General features: G+C 38.6%; 1 protein-coding gene and 1 long non-coding RNA gene across 5 annotated transcripts in view; one reads left to right on the forward strand and one right to left on the reverse strand.

Moving 5' to 3' along the window:
* Positions 1-19,227, forward strand: part of LOC116153024 (uncharacterized) — a 344,527-nt gene that overhangs the window by 204,964 nt on the left and 120,336 nt on the right. The window lies entirely within an intron of this gene.
* The window catches only part of ITGB6 (integrin subunit beta 6), a 70,941-nt gene that overhangs the window by 48,205 nt on the left and 3,509 nt on the right, over positions 1-19,227 (reverse strand). For 2 of the 3 annotated variants that reach the window (XM_010985584.3, XM_010985583.3), the window contains exons 4-8: positions 18,193-18,397; positions 17,341-17,587; positions 8,460-8,625; positions 7,052-7,213; positions 6,215-6,310 (exon numbers count right to left, since the gene is read on the reverse strand). In XM_010985584.3, coding sequence (XP_010983886.1) covers positions 6,215-6,310; positions 7,052-7,213; positions 8,460-8,625; positions 17,341-17,587; positions 18,193-18,397 — 876 coding nt within the window. The remainder of the gene's footprint in view (positions 1-6,214; positions 6,311-7,051; positions 7,214-8,459; positions 8,626-17,340; positions 17,588-18,192; positions 18,398-19,227) is intronic. The other variant, XM_010985585.3, reaches the window with a different exon arrangement.

A 19,227-nucleotide genomic window follows, 5' to 3' on the forward strand; every position in this document is an offset into this window, starting at 1 on the left:
CTTCACAAGTGGCATAAGGTTCCCTAACTGTGTGACCTCTTCTTACCATTCAGAGCTTAAATAACACACAAGGCAGAAGCCAAATGTGTCTCTTTTCCCGTCCACGCATTTTTAAATTGCTCTATTTGTCTACGTTAACAGCCGTGTAAGTAAAATTCACTGTCTGCTGGCCTTGAAGGGCTCTGCTATTTGTAGGGAACGTTCTGCTTCACCGTCAGGCTCTGTGCCCTTACTGTTCAATGACTTTCAAAGTCAGTTACTTGGTTTAAAGGCTGCTCCTCTGGTGGTCCAGTGGTTGGGCATTGGCCCACTCCATCACTGCAGCCTCCCTGTGTGGTTCAACTGCGACTTACCTCAGTGGCTGAGGCGGTTGACTCAGACTGCCTGGGTTCAAATTCTGGCTCTCACATGCAACTTGCTTTGGGGTTATTTTGGGTTCTATAGCCGTAAAAGGGAGATTAAATGAGGCTGCCACCTAATAAGCCCTCAGCAAACCTTGCTGATTAGTCTCCCGGTCACAGCCTCTCTGGCCCTCGGTTTCCACCACTATAAAGTGAAGGGCTGGCACCGTGAGACCGCTAGCACTGAAGGTAGTTTTATGATTGCCAACTAATTTGCTGTCCCTTCTAACAAAGATGGCAAATAGAAAAGAGTACAGACATTGACAAATGCAAAAACTCTGGTCCCTCGGCAAAACTCTGGCTTGGAGTCTCTTTCCAGAACACAATGTCTAAAATGCCCTCACTCTGTTCTTTAGGCAAACCATTGGCCTGCAAGTGTGTTCATGCTCTTTGGACCTTCTTGAGGCAGGTACTATGACTTATCCTTCTTTCTGGTCACCAGTCCTGACCTGGCACATGGGAAAGGCTCATGTGTAAATGTTTGATAAATAAATGAATGAAAGAATAAATGTGTAACTGAGCAGGATCCTATGGGTCTTCCTGAAACAGGACCCCTGCCCCACCCCCCAAGTCCTCCACCTGCCGCTTGTCTGTAGAAAAACTCTAGCCTCCTAGGTCTTTCTCCGAGTTCCAAAGAGTAAATTTAATTTAATCAGAGAAGTGAGAAAATGAAGAAACAAAGGAAAACAGTCCAGCAGGACAAAATAATAATACTTTAGTCATTAAGCAAAGTCAGGGACCTTTAGCTCTTTCTCAAGGGCTATCGATAATATTCTGAGCCTTATCCTTGGAGCTGTTACAGAGACTGAAATTCCCACCAGGTGGAAGAAGTTAGCTGCATGCTGCCCACAGGCACATGGGCCGCTACAGGTTGGACCCAGGAGGTTGATGATGTTGACTCCCGATTACCTCATCACCAGCCAATCAGTAAAATGTCCACGAGCTGATCACACACTCCACAACCCCCTCCCTCACCCTGTCTTTAAAAACCTTTCCCTGAAAGCCGTCAAGGCGTTTGGGCCTTTTGAGCCTCCTTGCTTAGTGCCCTGCAACAAATGCTGCACTTTTCTTCACCACAACCTGCTGTCATGAGACTGGCTTTACTGTGCCCACCGAGCAAGCCCAAATTTGGTTCCGTAAGGTAAGGAATGAGCGATGACTGTGATCAATAGCAGGTTGGTTCTAATGATGTTAGACACGCTGCGTATTGTGTAAATCTTGAACTATTTTGGCCTTGTAGAGATGAGATCCCATTTTATATTTCTACGTGCATTGGCCTAATAGGGCATCTCATTAAGATCCTGACTTTAAATCTGTATCTTTTTTTTCTGTGTGTTTATTTTTTGGATTATGAGTCTTTGAGTTCTTTAGAAGAAAAGTACTGTGTGTAATCTAGAAGGTAACTACTGATGATTTTTCATGGTTGCGGTTTATCAATTAGTCTGGAAAATACATCCAACACCTTTGCCCTGATAATCTGAGGACATGAGTTTTATTTCCAACTCCTCCCTCTCTGAGAGGTGTCTTCATTAATGAGGAAAGTGTAGGCAGCTGGCTATCTTTGGTCTTTGTTCCCAGATAACGTCGAATAGATAGAAATCAAAATCCTTTTCTATTACACTTGAATTATGAGCTATTTATTAACTCCATGGACATCTCTCATAATGCAGAAGTTCTCTTTTTTAATTCCTAGATGATTTTATCTTCTCTAAAAGCATAAGTTTGGAATACCCTATTGCAGGATGGGATAGGATAGGATAGGATAAAGAACGATTTTTTTAGACTGTGTCCTAAAATTAGCCTTACTACAGCTACCTATACTTTATCTGTGTGTAAATCACTGGACGTCGTGGTGATTCCCCCTCCAGGTCCAGCGTCACTGACTACTAGAGCTGGAGGTCATTCACTCCAGTCCGTTTAAAAACTGAGGCCAGAGATAAAGGGGTTTTCATCAGAGTTGAATTGTTTTGATCTTTTCCAACAGTGAACATTACAAACAAAACAATGGTAGAACAGGCTAACAAATAGTGAAAGGGTCCAATCTTTGTTTTATCTCCCTCCCTCATTTCTCTACCTCCTTTCAGCTGTCTTGTTGCAGTGAAAAATTTCAAAAGTTACACAAAAACAGGGAAAAAGGCAACATAAAAATTGAGGTTTTGATTCCTGAAAAATTGAAACTTGTATATGGTAAATAATTTTCAGAAGGCACCGGAGGCCATCAGGCTCATAGCATATTGTGGCATCCTTGATTCTTGGTTTTAGATGTAACGACTGGCAAGCGAGTAATCACTAAGGCTCTGGAGCTTATCCAACAGGTTGGTCCCAAGACTGACGGCAGAGCGTTCCTTTCCTCTCTGCTGCCATCTGGATCCAAAGTGGGAGGGGTGGAGAAGGAACAGCCTAGGCTGCCTGTGACCACAGTGATGGGTCAGGCACCCCCACCTGCTCTTGTACATAGGTTCCTTCAACCTTGACAGGTATTTGTCACATAAGACTCCAAGTCCCTATTTAGAAACTTTGACCCCATTTGAGAAAAAAATGAAGTGCTTGCATTGCAGTTTTTTTAAAAAAAGAATTCATTCAGCAAATATTTACTGAGAATCTACTTTGTATTGAGACTTGGCCTAAACAGAAAGATAAGCAAGACCCACCATGCTCCTTACAGAGTTGATAATGGAAGGCTTTTTGCCTCCAGAGGGCAGGGCTCTTTGGTGGTATAACAACCTGCTTGGGCCCCATCGCCATGCTGTAGACACATCCCTTGGTCCTAATAACTACAGGGACATCTGTTAGTGGCCACAGATGTTAGTGAGTAAACCAGAAGTGTCTTTTTACCAATACATCTTGTTTACTTTCTAAGTGCTGTGTTTCAACCTTACATCATAAATACCAGGTCATATCGTAATTACTGTTATTGACATCATAAAACTCATCTTTTCCAGCCAGAGGAAGATATTTTGAAAGATATGGGATATTTAAAAATCTTGCAAGTAATCCCAAGTGATTACTAATAGGATTTGACAATTTAATAAAAAAAAAAAAGCCAATTTAATTGCCTTTCTTGCAATATCTCACTAGGAAGAAGAGACTAGTCAAATTAGACAGTTGGGGTTTAGTGGCCTGACACTAAATTGATGTAAATTATCAGTAAACATTTGAAAACAACAGAAGAGATACAAAAATGTTTTAAAGCTTGGGTGATTGAATCCTGATTCAAAATGGTATTTAGCAGTAGAATGTAATATGCTACCTACTGCCAGGCTATTGTCTATCATTATCTTTTGAACCCTATAATTGGACAAACAGGAAACTATTCATAATAATAAGTTTGTTCAAAATCATCTGTTTGCTGGAGTCTGGGGTGCACGCTGCAGTCACGTTGAACTGAAGGCGGAAGTGCTGACTATTTGCCCTTTCTATTGTTTCCATAAAGTACAGCAACTCTACACACCTGGGCAGTCCAAAGCATCTTCCCAAAACTATCCCAAAAAACTGTCATTTTGTCTTGCATTCCATGAATGGACCACGGAATCTTTACTGGCTGCAAGTTAGGTGCCAATGAACCTGACCCTTCCCCTTGCCTGGAATGTGTGCATGTAACTATGCTTGACACAGACCTGGGGCAAATGGTTTGCCTCCTGGAATTTCCATTAGATCCAGCCACTTAGTTGCTTTATTTATCCTATGACTGATTTTATTTTTCAGTGATTTTTTGGTAGTTATGTTGCTTCTATCACAGCTCTCCAAACATCAGGTCCCACAGGGCTCCTGCACACATAGGGCTCCTTCTAAGAGATTTAAATGGAAAGGCAACACAAGCCATTATTGGTCTATTTTCTGTTTTCATTATCAATAAAACAAGAGCTCGGCATTTTCATGCTGTGCAAAGCCTTCAGGGAAGTGCAATGTTGCTGTCATTATCTTTGCACCAGGCTGCCGCCTGCCCCCACTAACGCAGATGAAATGATGAGTCCATCAGAATAAAAATAAAATAATGAAAGGATCAGAGTCACAGAGTGGGCTGCTGACCTGGTCCACTGCCTGGCTCCCTGAAAACGTCCCTTTGAATTTAGTGGAGCCTCGATGGTAAAAACCACGGATCACGACAGAACATAAATTCGCCTCGTAATGAGATTAGTAGGCAGGCAAAATAAATGTTCTGCTGTTACATTAGAGGCAGGCTCTAATCTGGTGTTTTTCCTTGGATACGATCATTTCCTTTGCAACAGGGGAACCGTGGATGCAACCTGTTTCCATCGGACAGATTTCTGTTTTGCCACATAGCCATTTTTCATCTTGCTCTGTCTTTTTCATAGCAATTTTGAGGAGACGTATAAATGAGTTGTGAGTCTTAAAGACTACTACCAAAGTGAATTATGGGTGTCTCTGTTCACCGTTATCAATCGTGTTTCCCAGACTCCCCTTTTAAGAAAACTTCTGTGCAACTCCCCCTCCCCTTTCTAAGCAGAAGCCCTGCTGTGGAGGAGGTGTTGTGACCCCCAGGGTCCCCTCACAACATAAGGATCAAAGGCAGAATAGACTCACTATTGTATTTAGGGTATTTAAAAAAAAAAAATCCTTACTGCAACTCTACTACTTAAAACCATGGGAAACAAGTATCACATACTAAAAAGCCTTAAGAAAATGCCCAGATCAGGTGAACCCACAGGTCTCTGAGTAGAACAAAGGCCTCGAGTATGTAGCTTGATTGCAAGGGACTTCCTTGGTTTTCAGCAGAAGGCAATCTCACCTCGAGTACAATACCCTCCTCTCATTAAAAATGGAAGATAGGATCTCCTCTTAGATCCTTTCTACAGAACTTGATGCAAGTTCATGGGCCGCACCGTCCTTAGCTGTGAGTGGCATTTAATCAAAGACTTCTGTGAAATAATCTCAGCGTTCCCTGAGCCCTGTAAAGTCACCATGTGAGTTAAGAGGCCCTTTCAAAAGGAATGGGAGATCAGACTTTGAATTTAGGAGTATTTGAAGCTGCTGCATAAAAGGTGTGGACAACTTAACAGACACCTATTTTCTCTACATTTTCTAGGGCTCAGGATAGAGACTCCTTACTTCCTTGTGAAATTGCCCATTGGGAATAGATCATTTGCTAGTACCCCAATTCATGGCATTTTGACATATTGTTTTTCTTAGGCTAGAAAGAAACCACAGAAATCTTTCTGCATTAGCACTATGCATTTTACAGTGTCTGTGGTGGTTTACAAACACTTTTTCATCTATTGAAACAATTCCCTTTCTGCAGTTGTGGTGCTTTCATTCAAAAACTTGAACTGCAAATCCAGCTAGCTACTTTAAGGGAGAAATTATTCTGGGCCCAATTTAACAAGGTTTTGCTTTCAACTTTTCACTTCTCAGTAGTTTGAGTTGTGTCTCTACTGGTGTTATTTTCTATGTATCGAATTTGCAAATGTCAGCGAATTGAAAGTTGATTCTCCTCCCATTCTTGTAATTTTCTCTGCCCTCTGTTAACTCTATCCTCATCAGATGAAAGAGCTCAAGGGAAGATAGACTGATTTTCCATTAGGTAGATGGTCCTATGTTTATTGGTACTTTCTTCCAACTTACCTTTTCATTTCCGTGACTCTTCCTCGTCCCACTGTGTCTGTCCCCTACACTCCGCTGCACCTCCATGCTTATAATTTAAATTGCAAACAGTAACTGAATCCACTTCACCAAGTGGCCAGTAGATTTGGTATGTGTTAATGATTATCTAATGGCATCCCCTCTATTAAACTCACAGAGTTAAAGTTTCACGTCAGATTATCTCCCTGAAGGAATTTCCCGAATTTGCTTACCTCGTACAAGTGAACTTGTTCTTGAGTTACAGCAAAGATCAATAAGACGTTATTTTGCACCAGCTTATCAATGAGTTGTCCAATTGTTGGATATTCCTAAAATTAACACATAGATTTTAAGTATCTTCTTAACAAAAGTATGCAAAATAAAGAAGGGAATATTTCTTTCCAAGATATCTTACTGAGTTTGGCGTCTCAGTACTCACAGGCATTATTATGTCTGTCACACTATACAATTAGCATTATTTACTTCATTGGTTTAATACTTGTTTCCTAGATCTTGTAAGTCCATTTAATTTTTGAGTCAGTGCCTATCCATGTGGTGTATTATGCTCTGTCGCTTTCAAGGAGATGACTCAATTTATTTAAAGACTTATAATGTGTCATATTTTCAAGGGTAGAGATACATTTCTTCTTCTAAGTGCCACTTGCCAGCAGGTTTATATTGTAGGGAATGTTTGAGTTGAGGGAGGAGCTGTTAGACTATGACGAATGTGACTGGGGTGACTCATGTGGCTCTGAAACTGACTAGAATTGGATGGGGCGGGATGAGACTGTATGGTATTTTGCTGGCCTTGGACTCTGAAAAATTGGGGAGGCTCTGGGATCATTCGTGCTAGAGCAAATCTGAACTTATCACATACCCCCACCACCCGCCTGTACTCCCTTGGGAACCTTAGGGGTGAGGAGGATTGAGAGAGGCCAATGTGCTCATCGCGAATCAGAACATGCGCACGGCTTTCACCGAGTGTGAGGCCTCTGCTGTACATTACAGCAGTTGTTGCTTCATTCGCCTCCTTGTAGCCCTGAAAACAGTGTAGAGGGCAGGTTACACACCAAGACAGTTGACATGGAATATTCATTCTTGCTGTCCAAGTGACAGAGCCCATCATTAGGAATGACGATGCCAGCCAGTTTGCTGTCCATTCCAAAATGAGAATCGGCGTCACTCACAAAGACCAGAAGATGGAGGGAGTCGTTCCGCCAGCCAATTTTTTCCTACAGCGAGAAAGAAACTTGTATAGGATAGAGGCAGGCATTTATGGAAAGCAGATCAATTATGCTTGGACACATTCATATTATAAAAAAAATATTGCTGGTCTGTCTGTTTTTACCTTTTTCATCTATTGTGAGTGGAGAATATTAATGTATTGAAAACATGAAAGTCTGTGACATTTGCTTTACCCTGGATTATATGTTCAGATGATTTATGCTTCAAAAAAAAAATAGTCCCACTACAATCAGTATCCAGTTGATCTGGACTTTTACATAGTTAATTATTTTTACTGTCCTGTTTTCAATTTACCAGAAAAATGAGAGAAGAGAGTGAGGGAGGTCATAGATTACCTCCAATCCAAGCTCAAGCAAAACTAGTAAGAATGCAGTACAAAATGGACTCGAAGTCAGCCTGTTTTATCAAAATTTCACCCAACATTTAGGCACATATTTCTCTTTCTACTGTTATCATCCAAAAATTATAAATGTAATATAAGGATAAAAATTGCTTATCAAAGCATGACCCCAAAGTACTGCTAATTAAGATGGTCTGTTGTCTATTTCTTAGCAGAGCTCTCCCCTCTAATTAAGATTAGTCCAGGAACTAGCTGGACAAAAGCTTATTGTAGCAGCTCCATTCTGCCTTATCGTTTTCCTTCCTTCCCTAATTCCTTGGCCCTCCCACCTACTGGAACCCTTAGCCCTCTCTGTCCCCTGATATTTTCCATGAAGAGCTGTCATCTGAAGATGGGCATCATTCTCTTGGGTGTGTGTCTGACTGTCAAGGAGAAGAGGTGTTCCTGCATTGTTGTAGAGACACTGTGGGTTCTGATGCTTATTTTGTTGGTTCAAAACAAGAGATATCTGAACATATGTAGAAGTTTATTATGAACCAGAGCATTTTAACCTTTTTCATTAATTGCTGTCTTTGATTTTTTTCTTTCACCATGGTTAATCCAAAAACTAATATGATCTCGATCTTTAAACTACATACATGACTATTTGTTTAAGCAATTTTCCCCAACAGTACCACAATTTTATTAGACTATTTGAATGTTAGGCATAAAAAATAGTCCCCATTTCAACATGACTGAATTTTAAATGTACATAACTTTTCTGTTTTAAGTATCAGATGTGGAAGTATAGTGATTAAAGGAAAGATAAAATTAGCTAATCTTTTCAAAGCAGATTTGTTAACAAGAGATGAAATCTGTGTTAACAGAATGAGACATGGCTCCGCTTGGCATACCTTACACACAGCAGCTTGCATAATTGCATCAAATCCACCTTCCGGGGTGTCAATATTAGCAGAAATTTTCTGATTCTTCACAATTTCATTGAATCTTTCGGCATCATTTGTCAGTGGCAAAATGTGTTTGAATCCAAATGTAGGCAAGCAAAAGTACGGGATACTACTGCAAAAGCAAGATGCAAAGCATTCTTGATGAAATATGATACAACACACAATTAATGGGTTGAATAACCTAGCAACATTTCCTTAAATGAAAATGAGTATTTCTAAAGTGCCTGATTCTGTAACTTGGCCGTGAGTCTCACTGTTTAGGTTGCTTCATTGTCTCCGACCACCTCCTCTTCCCAAGGGGCCTTGCACTCGCTCAGACACAGAAAACAGATAATCAGCTGGTCAGACTCCCTACTTGTGTACGTGTGTGTGTAAGTAATCACTACCTTTCACTGCCTCAATCAAAATCCACCATTTAGTTTACATGGTGACAACAATTCCTTTGTATTTTGATAGCTTAAACTGTTATCAAGTATGAGTCACCCTGGAGCAAGACAGAGAGGAACTTCTTCCTCCTCGGCTCAGTCCTGCCTGTCAAGGCCCTAAAAATGAGAGCAAAGCTCTTGATTCTAGAGCCCAACTGTACTATGATAGAACAGACTAGTGTGGGCCAGCCTGGGATTAAAACCACCACTTAAAACAGTTTATATACGTGGGGGAAATGCCATGTTAGGATGAGATTGCAGTAGAACAGAAATTGCTGATCCCAAATTCAGCCACATCTTATTCCGAAAGCCAGTCAGTAGCTGTGCATGAGACTTTAGGCAAGTTATTCATCATTTCTGAGCTTTGGGTTCTTTTTGTAAAATGGAGATATTGATATAGAGCAGAGGTTCTCAAAGTCTGGTCCCTGGACCAGCAGCATTAATCATCATATGGGAACTTGTTACAAATGCGAAACCTGGGGTACAACTCCAGACCTGCTGAGTCAGAAGTGTTAGGGTTGGGCTCAGAGATCTGTGTTACCAAGTCTTCCTGATGCATTCCAAAGTTTGAGAAACAGTGGTGTAGTAATACAGAGACAAAATGGGGTAGCCCCCAGTGAACCTGCAGGGTGCTGCCTGGGAGAGCTGATTGGCTTATATGAGCAGCTTTGCAAGTTCAGCATCCTGTCTTGTCAGCACAAAGAGCCAGTGCATCCTTCAGGATTAGGCTCCTGTTCACCAAATCCATCTACCTGTGGTAGACAGTCAATCCTCATTCTTCACAGATTCCATGTCAGCGAAAATCCATATTGCTAAAATTTATTTGTAACCCTAAATTAACACTTTCAGTATGCCATCATTCATATACATGCACAGAGTGGTAAAAAAATTTGGGTCACCTGATACCTATGTTCCCAGCTGAGGTCAAATAAAGCTCTGCCTTCTTGCTTCAGTGCCCTGAAGCTGAAACAAGCGCTGTTGACAAGTGTCCTTTTTGTAATCTATTTGGTGCTATGCTTTTTGCATTTCTGTGCTTTTTTTTTTTTTTTTTTTGGTGATTTTGCTGTTGAGGATGGCCCCTAAGTGTAGTTAGTGCTGATCTGCTGTCTAGGGATCCCAAGTGCAAGAGGACTGTGATGTGCCTTATGGAGTAAATATGTGTTTTAGATAAACCCTGAGTTATAGTGCTGTTGGCTGTGATTTCAATGTTAATATGTTAACTCTGTATATTTAACAAGGTGCCTTTAAACAGAAACACATGGGAAACAAAGTTATATATTGCTCAGTTGGTGAAAAAGTGACCAGAAACTCTCAGGAACCTAACCCCGTGTGTCCCCAGGAGCAATGGCTTGGCATTCTCTAAGGCAGTGTCTGAGGAGACGTTATAGAACAAGACTCCCATAAATGATGAGAATCAACTAAATATATACAAGTCAGGATGACTATGGATTTGTTTACACTTAGAAATGGAGCTTTCCTGGAACCAGAATGCTGGTGTCTGCAAGGATTATTGTTTACTTCCTGTCAGTAGACTTTCATAGAAAGCAGGTCATAATCTGATGTGTCCTTAGACTTCAGAACAAGGGGAGTCAGAGGTCCCCAGCACTGAATGGTACAGTCTGAGAAGTTCCATTTTCTTAAAGGGGTATTTTTAATTTTTGAATGATTTTAAGAATTCTGTCTCAAGAATATTAAACTCTTGTCCTTGTTAGTTTAATTTTGTTTACAATGGTTCTGGATATATACCTTAAAACTTTTTATGTAGTCGAATGTTTTCCCACCTTCAAATATGAGATGTATTTTAAAGTGTGAAATGAGAAATTAAAAAAAAAAAAGTTCATCTATTAAATCACAGTGATTTAGCATTTGTCCTAGTTGCTCCTATAGTATTTAAAGTAGCTGTATGGTAGAAGAAAATGCATTAGATTTAAAATAAAAAGACTGAATAGTCATTTATTCTTGGGCAACTTACTTACCACTGGACCTTAGTGTCCTCATCTGTAAAATGAGGGTGATAATAGTACCTACTTCACAAGGTTGTTGTGAAAATTACATAAAAAGTATTTTATGAAAAGTATGTAACTGTGTGAGGTGGACCACTGTCTCTGGAGCCCAGCTATTCTTGGAAATTGTTTGTTTAATGTTTCATTTGGGGCTGGTGGTTCACACTATACCAGATGGTATCTGAGCATCCGCTGGAGCCAAAGAACTAGCATTCCTATCTTTTGGTAAGAAATTTGCATCTTTGTTGGTTAGAATTATTTGCTATGTAGTTCTTACTGGAACTCTAATCTTTTGGAAAGGGAAATAAAATTTCATTTAATTCACTAGACAGACTCATGTGCTGAGGGATGAATGTAGTTAAAGCAAAGCAGAATGGCAGACCTGGTCATGCCAGGAAATTTTGAGTGGAGACTGTCCACTTTGGTGAGAATTCATCCTCTAACAAATGCTTATATTTGTTTGTTAGTTTCTTAGCACAGCAATTGAAGGAATCTCTCATTTCCAAATAACTTGATTTTGAGTCCCTAGACAGCAATAGATTTGCATTTAAAATGCATTCAAATTTAAAATTATAAAACGCAATATAAAAAGTACTACTTATATTTTTCATTAAAACTTTAAATAAATATTCATAAAATAAGACTACAACAATATATATTGAAAGTGTCACACCATCTTTTTTGAGTGGGATGAGAAACGATTTCCATTTTCTTCTTTTCGTCTGTAGTCTCACATGGGCTTATTACCTTTGTAATAAGAAATTATTCTCTACACTCATATGTGTTTTTATGTGTGTACACATAGGAAGTCTAAGCATTTCATGGTTCAGTTTTCTCTTCTGCAAATCTACAATGAATTTCTCATTGTTCATGTCAGATTCAAAAACAAAACAAAACATCATAGCATCCATAAAATGATATTTCTAAAAATCCCTCAAAGTGATGGAGAAAACTTAACCTTTGTGCTATTAAATATTTTAAAATACATATTACAACTCATATACAAATATGAAAATGGAGACGATATGGGTTTCTTTGCTGCATCTTAGACAACAGAATAAGGGAAACATCTTTCAAAAATGTAACCCATTAAGGCTTCTTACTTGGTGAAATGAATTTTTAGTGACCGTCCATCTAATGATGATAAAAAAGGAAAGCTACTCTGAAAAACACTAGAGATTACATTAAAACAGAGGTTTTGAAAGTGTGGTGTGGCAGGCACACAGAGGTCCCTGAGACCCTTCCAGAGCGTCCTTAAGGTCAAACGTTTTTCATAATAATAAGAGATGTTATTTGTCTTTTTCACTGTTGCCATTTCCACAGATGATGCAGAGCAATGGTGAGGAAAGCTGCTGGTGTCTTAGCACAGATCAAGGCAGTGGCAGCCAACTGCCTCATATTCCTTATATTCTTTCTTACCAGCAAGCATTCACCATAATTTTTTTAAATTCTAGTTTCACTTAATTGTCCTTGATAAGGCAGTGAAGGTTCTTAATTTTATTAGGTCTACACCCTTGGATACATGCCTGTTAAAAACTATTTCTGTGTGACCACATGGGAACTCTGCATGGAGCATTACTTCTGCACATTAAAGTACATGTTTACAGTGGAAAAGCACTTCTGCAATTGTTTGAACTGAACTGGCCTTTTAAATGAAATAACCATTTTACCTGAAAGAATGCTTGACAACCAAACTACTATTCCAACTTAAGTTTTTGGCAGACATGTTCTTAAAAATGAAGAAAGTTAAGCCTGTTACTTTCAGGAAAACAGCTATCAGTATTTATTGCCAATGATGAAATCTGAGGTAACCAGACAATTAGAATTTCAGAAAACTTTCATCTGCCACCCATGAGATTAACAGTTTCCCAATATTTCAAGACTTATCTGATGGATGATGTTACCAAATATGATTTTTTTATATTACATCATGAAATTTGGAAGATCTATGTAACTCACTGAAATGACATTTTCCAAATGGCCAAAGCATTATATTACAACATCACACACACACACACACACACACACACACACACACACACACGCTCCAGTAAAAAAGCCATTCAAAGTGCAAAACAGACCAATGGCTTTTAATGTAAGAAAATATGAAAAGTTCATTGATATTGTTTTAGATTCCACATTGAAACTAAATTTGCCTCTTGTCCTATTTGAATGTATTATCGAAGAAAAATGTCAGTCACTGGAAAAAACTGTTAACTGTTTCTTCCTTTTCCAACTATACATCCACATGAGGCTTGACTTTCTTCATGGAATTCAACCAAAACAAAGTATTACAACAAATTAAATAAAGAAGCAGATCTGACAACCTAGTTGTCTTCTATTAAATCAGATACTTCAAGAGATTTGTAAAAATGCCAGGCAGTGCCACTCCTCTTGCAAATTTTTGTTTTGGAAAATGTAGTTATTTCTCCTACAGATGTGTTATTACAGAAATACACAGTGTGTTTCTTATTGTAATTATTAAATGAATTGATAAATAATTATTTTTAGAGTTTCTTGATTTTTCACTCTAATATGCTGAATATTGATAGCTTTCTATCTATCTTTGGGGGTCTTAACTTTTAATTGTAAGAGAGTCCTGAGATCTAAAAGTTTGAGGACCATTAGATCAAAATAACTGGAGAAAATAAGTTTTGATGAGAGGAAGGAAATTAAAACTGATTTGTTTTTTTTTTTTGGTTTGTTCTTATTTTAATTTTTATATTTATCTACATATTTGCCACTTGTGTTCTTCATTGCCTTATATGGAGCTAAATGAGCATTTGTCTGGTGTAATATTCCTCAGAGAGTTCTCAGAGAACTTCCTTTAATATTTCTTTTCATACACATCTGTTGGTGATTAATCCCTATTGCTTTTTTTTTTTTTTTTTTTTGGTTTGAAACAGTATTTCACTTCCATTTTTGAAAGATATTTTCATTGCATATGGAATTCTAGGTTGACAGCCTTCACCTTTCCTCCCAATACCTGCAGTTGCTTCATTGTCTTCTGGCTTTCAGCTTCTGACAGTTCTGTTGTCATCCTGATCTTTGTCCTCTGACTTTTTTCCGGGCTACTCTTAAATCTTTATCACCAGTAAAACTGGTTTTGAATGTCTGTGTTGTTCTGAGCTTATTCAGTTCTTATGATTAACCCAAGGAGTGAATATTATTAGTTTTCATTTGTAGATGAAGAGACGGGGACTCCAAGAGCAAAAGTTTCTTGTCCAAGGTTATGATTTAAGCCCAGGTCTGCAAAACTCCATGCTCTTTCCTCTTATTCTCATTGCCTTCCCACTAAAGAACATTTTATTCCATAATTATAGGGTTTGGATTGATCAAAGGATTGACTTTTGTTCTTGGTGTTTGAGATCTTGGTGTGTAAATGTGTGGGGGATGGAATCTGGACAGAGTCACTAAGAGAATTAAGTATATAATTAGAAAGGAAAAAAATATAATCTTGCAACAACAACAAAAACTCATTATTTATGATTTTATCTAATGGTAAATTTTGCCAAAAAGGAAAAAAAGAAGCACTTCTGGAAAATAAGAAAATATTGACCTTTCGAGAGCTCACGTGTGTGATCCTCCTTCGGATTCTCATCCCCTGCACCTTGTGCAGTGCTCTGGTCCACCCCTTACCACACTCCGCTGGGGCTGACAGTAGCTACCACTGTTGAGAGCTTCATGGTCAAGCCCAGTATCAAATGCTTCTCTTCACTAACTCACTCAATCCTTACAATCACTCTGTGTGACTGGTATTGTTATTCCAAAGTAAAGCTTTGAGAAGTGAATTGGTTCCCCTAAGGTGACATTATGAGTAAGTAGATGAACGGGTACACGATTACAAAGGTATATTCAATGGATCAATGCAACAGAACAGAATGTCCAAAATTAGATACTCAATTGCTTTTTAACAAAGACATCAAGATAATTCAATGGGAAAGGAAAATCTTGCTTAATAAATAGTGCCAAAGCAATTAGATAGTTACATGTAAACAAAAGATAAATCTAGACTTTTTTCCTCATTTCAAATACAAACTAATTTGAGATCAGAGACCTAAATGCATGAGCTTCAACCATGAAGCTTCCAGAGTGGAACATAGGAGGAATCTTTGCAACATTAGGATAGGCAAAGATTTCTTAGGACAAAATATACACTAATCATAAAATCAACAACTGATAAATTGGACTTCATAAAAATTAAAAATGTTTGCTTGACCAAAGACATTGATAGAAAAATGAAAATACAATACACTGACTAGGAGTAGATGTTTGCAAAATATATTTGACAAAGAACTTTTATCCAAATATGCAAAGAACTCATACAATGCAAAAGTAAGAAGAAAATCTAATTTTTAAAAATAGGAAAAATATTTGAAAAGATATTTCACAAAATAAGATATGAGAATGGTAAAAAAAAAACCATATATGAAAAGACACTCAACATCACTTGTCATCAGAGAAATGCAAAGTAAAGCTACAATGAGATACACACATTTAGCCATATTAGAATGGCTAAAATTAAAAAGACTGAAATTACCAAGTATTAGCAAGGATTTGGAATAACTGGAACCCTCATATATTGCTGACAGAAGTGCAGAATGGTACATTCACTTTGGAAAACAATTTATAGTTTTAGTTCTAGTTATATAACAGTTATATAGTTATATATATATAGCTATATATATATATATATAAGTAACAGTTATAGTTACTTAAAAAAATTAAAACTGTATTTATCATACATTCAGCAATTCTATTTCTAGGTATCTAGCCAAGGGAAATAAAAACATACATCCACGCAAAGACACATATGCAAATGATCATAGCAGTATTTTTTTCATCATTGCCAAAAATTGGGAAAGAACCCAAATGTCCATCTATGGAAGAATAAATAAAGTGTAGTAGATTCATACAAGGGACCATTACTTAAAACAAAAAAGAACAAACTGCTGCTGAATACAAAATCATGGATAAATCTCAAAAACATTATGTTGAGCAAAAGAAGCCAGGCACAAAAGATAATATGCCATCTTTTCCATTGATATGAAATCCAAGGATAGGCAAAACCAATCTAATTATAGAAATCAGAAAGTGTTTGCCTCTGGGAGGCAGAACTGACTATAAAGGGGCATAAGGAAACTTTCTGAGGTGATGGAAGCCTTCTACATCATGCTTTAAGTGGTGATTACACTAGTATATTGAACTGCCAGAACTCTTTAAACTGAACATTTCTGCTGTGTGTATTTTAGTACATGTCAATTATACCTCAAGAAAGGGGTGGGGGACAGACACTATCTCTGATACTTGCAACCAAATGTAATTCCTAAGAGTCACAATCAGTGATGAATTCTTTCCAAGGTCAAAATATTGTTGGCTGTCAGATTCTGGTTGTGACCACGTTGAAATGTCTTAAAATGATACTGTAAAAACAGTCTTTGGTAGAGATTGATTCCTTGGGAGTATACTGGTACTAAAAGTCCACATATGTTTGGAAAGCCATTTCACCTATATAAGATTCATAGTTGTAAAGGGCTTGGTTTTGGACCAACCCAGATCTTGGTGTAGATCACTGATTAGTCATGTGGCCTTGGGCAAATTATTAGCCTCTCAAAACCTCTGTTACTTCCTCTGAGTGTAGAGATAATGAAACCTGCTTTGTACTGCTGTTATTATGGAGGCTGAATGAGGTCACGTGTGTAAAACCTTCAGCACAGGGTCTGGCACAAAGCAAGTGATACCTTTTTTTCAATAGAAGAATAGCAAATAATTTTATTTTGAACATGTCATTGTCATGTACAGGTAAGCTATCACCCAGATAATATAGGGTGTTAATAGCTGACTAGAGCATATTATAATGGAATCATTGCCTAATTTCCTATGAATTTGACAGCAGTGAAGGCTACCAAGTCTTTCCCGAAGGAATATGAGAAATTCACATTTCCCAAAGGACATCTGAGGTAACTACAAAAACTGTTGGCAGTAGCCATTGTAGAGGAGAAGGATTCTCTGAGAAAGTGTGGTTTCCCATCAGATAGCCTCAGAGAGTGGTGGTCATCGAGGACAGAAGGTCTCTGAGGTCTGGGAATGGGCTCAGGCTGGTGGAACCTACAGGGAAAGACTCGGTCCCCTTGTCTGCAGAGCACAAACCCAAATCTGCCACATCCTGACCTACACAGGGAGGTGGATGCTGGGAGAACCCAAGCTAGAACCATGTATTAAGATGACTTCCGCTTGGCTCTGAACAACCGCGGGCAACTGAGAGAGCCACTGAGATCCAATCCAACGGGAGGGAAACGTCCAGGAGCTAGTTAGTCAGCTCCTGCCAACTTTGGCTCAGAATGGGGCTGTCGCAACAGAAAGTTAGTGTTCAAAGATGCCAGAAAATCATTGGCTTACCTGCAAGGGTTGGCGATTTCTTCTGGTGTTGTTTTCATGAAAGGGGAGATGGGTTTTTCCACAAAAGAGCCGAAGCCCAGTCTAAAGTTGCTGGTTAATTTAGACATCTCCTTGGAAAGCAGGGAGCCCAGCTCCTTGATCGTGTTGAGGTCGTCGTCCATGGAGGCCGAGAGGTCCATGAGGTAATACAGGTCCACCGGGTAGTCCTCCGTCTGGCGGACTTGAACTTGCAGAGTCTGTTCACTGCCTGCAAAGCGCCCACAAGAAAAGCAAATCCATAAAAACGCCTGGAAACTTAGTTGTGACTTGCCAATCACTGGCTATTTTATTCCAATAAGAACTTACTGAATATACTTACAATTTCATAAACTATGTGGTAACGTTTATAAATGAACAAGCCCATGGAAATCTTTCAAAAGTGAGTTTAGAGAGACTGAAGGAGGTGAAAGCGAGGATACTTTATATCTCCTTGGGAGAACAAGCATCCATTTAGATGGAAGATAAGCTGAATTTTTTTGTATGTGGTTTTAGAAAAGGAGAAGGAAATAAAGAGGAGTTTAAAGCTACATTAGAACCCTTGAAGAAATGTGAGGTAAGCCTGAACATTTGAGTAATTCAAATGGTTACAATTAGATAAGGATTTTTTATTTTTTGTAACACATTTGGAGTACAAAATGACTAATGTGAATGTAAAAAGTGTTAGCCTAGCAATTTATTTCCCGCAGAATGGGAAATCTGAGTCACAGCAGTCAATGATACGTAATACGGTACAAGGTGTATAACGGAATAGAGGTCTGTATGTGGCATGAGATTTATTTACATGAGCCAGTGATTGTAAAAATCATAACATACCGGGTCTCAACTTAAGAGCCAAGCTTTGAGGTGTGATCTGAACGATGTTGGAACTATTTTTCTGTCTGCCTATGCTGAGAGGCTTATTCATAAGTATTTCCACTTGGGAGACAGGGTTTTCGATGAAGGTTATTTGACATCCTTTAGCCAAAAGATTTGCTGGGGTATCACACCTTTCTCCAACTCCAGACAGATGGGTAAAATTCTAAAAAAAAAAAAAAAAGAGAGAGAGAGAGAGAAATGAAGACCATAAAGAAGAAAAAGAAGATTAGTTTTTTATAAGATTATTTTTTGCTTGCTTTGCTAGTTAGGCATGTTGCCATAGTATATCCCCACATGCCTGACACTGATTATAGGTCTAAAGTTTAGCGGAATAACCAGAGAATTCTGCCAGTAAAATTCTGAATAAAATTGGAGTTTTCTTTTCATTGTATTCAAGTGAATTCACTTAACAGTTGTTTGTTTATTTGTTTATTTAATACTCATTTCTTTAAAACTTCTCCTGTGCCATGACCAGATCCTTGAAACAGTTGGGTCATAGAGCAGACATCATCCCATGCATGACCTGTTCAGGGTGACCTATAGGTTTGTGGAATCCTAGGACTGTCCAAACTCTCAGTGTGTCTATTACCAAACCCGGTGACAAAGAGCCTTTTCTGTGGGTTCCTAAAGGGCAAAGATTGTGACATCTCCCACGCTACCTCTCTGTCCATTTAATTCATGGATGCAATTCCCTTATATTACAGTATTACTTCAATAATGTTGACCTCTTGGGGATTTTAAACTCAGGGTCTTAATGTGTTCCTGTTTAAGGTCTTTTAAAAATTTCTCCAACATTTGGAGGTGAGGAAGGGAAGTAAAAGGGTGTATGGTGTGAAAGACTGCTTTTCTGTGTAGGACTCAGGAGTTTCTCAGTTCCCTTCTGATTCACCTGGGTAGCTGGAGGCAGTGAGATGAAGTAGTTCTAGGCATAGGCATAGCTGTCAAACCCCGGAATACCCAGAACAGAGAGATGGGGTCAAGAGATTAACTCCT

Source organism: Camelus dromedarius, chromosome 4 (assembly GCF_036321535.1).
Source record: "Camelus dromedarius isolate mCamDro1 chromosome 4, mCamDro1.pat, whole genome shotgun sequence".
Classification (NCBI taxonomy): domain Eukaryota; kingdom Metazoa; phylum Chordata; class Mammalia; order Artiodactyla; family Camelidae; genus Camelus; species Camelus dromedarius.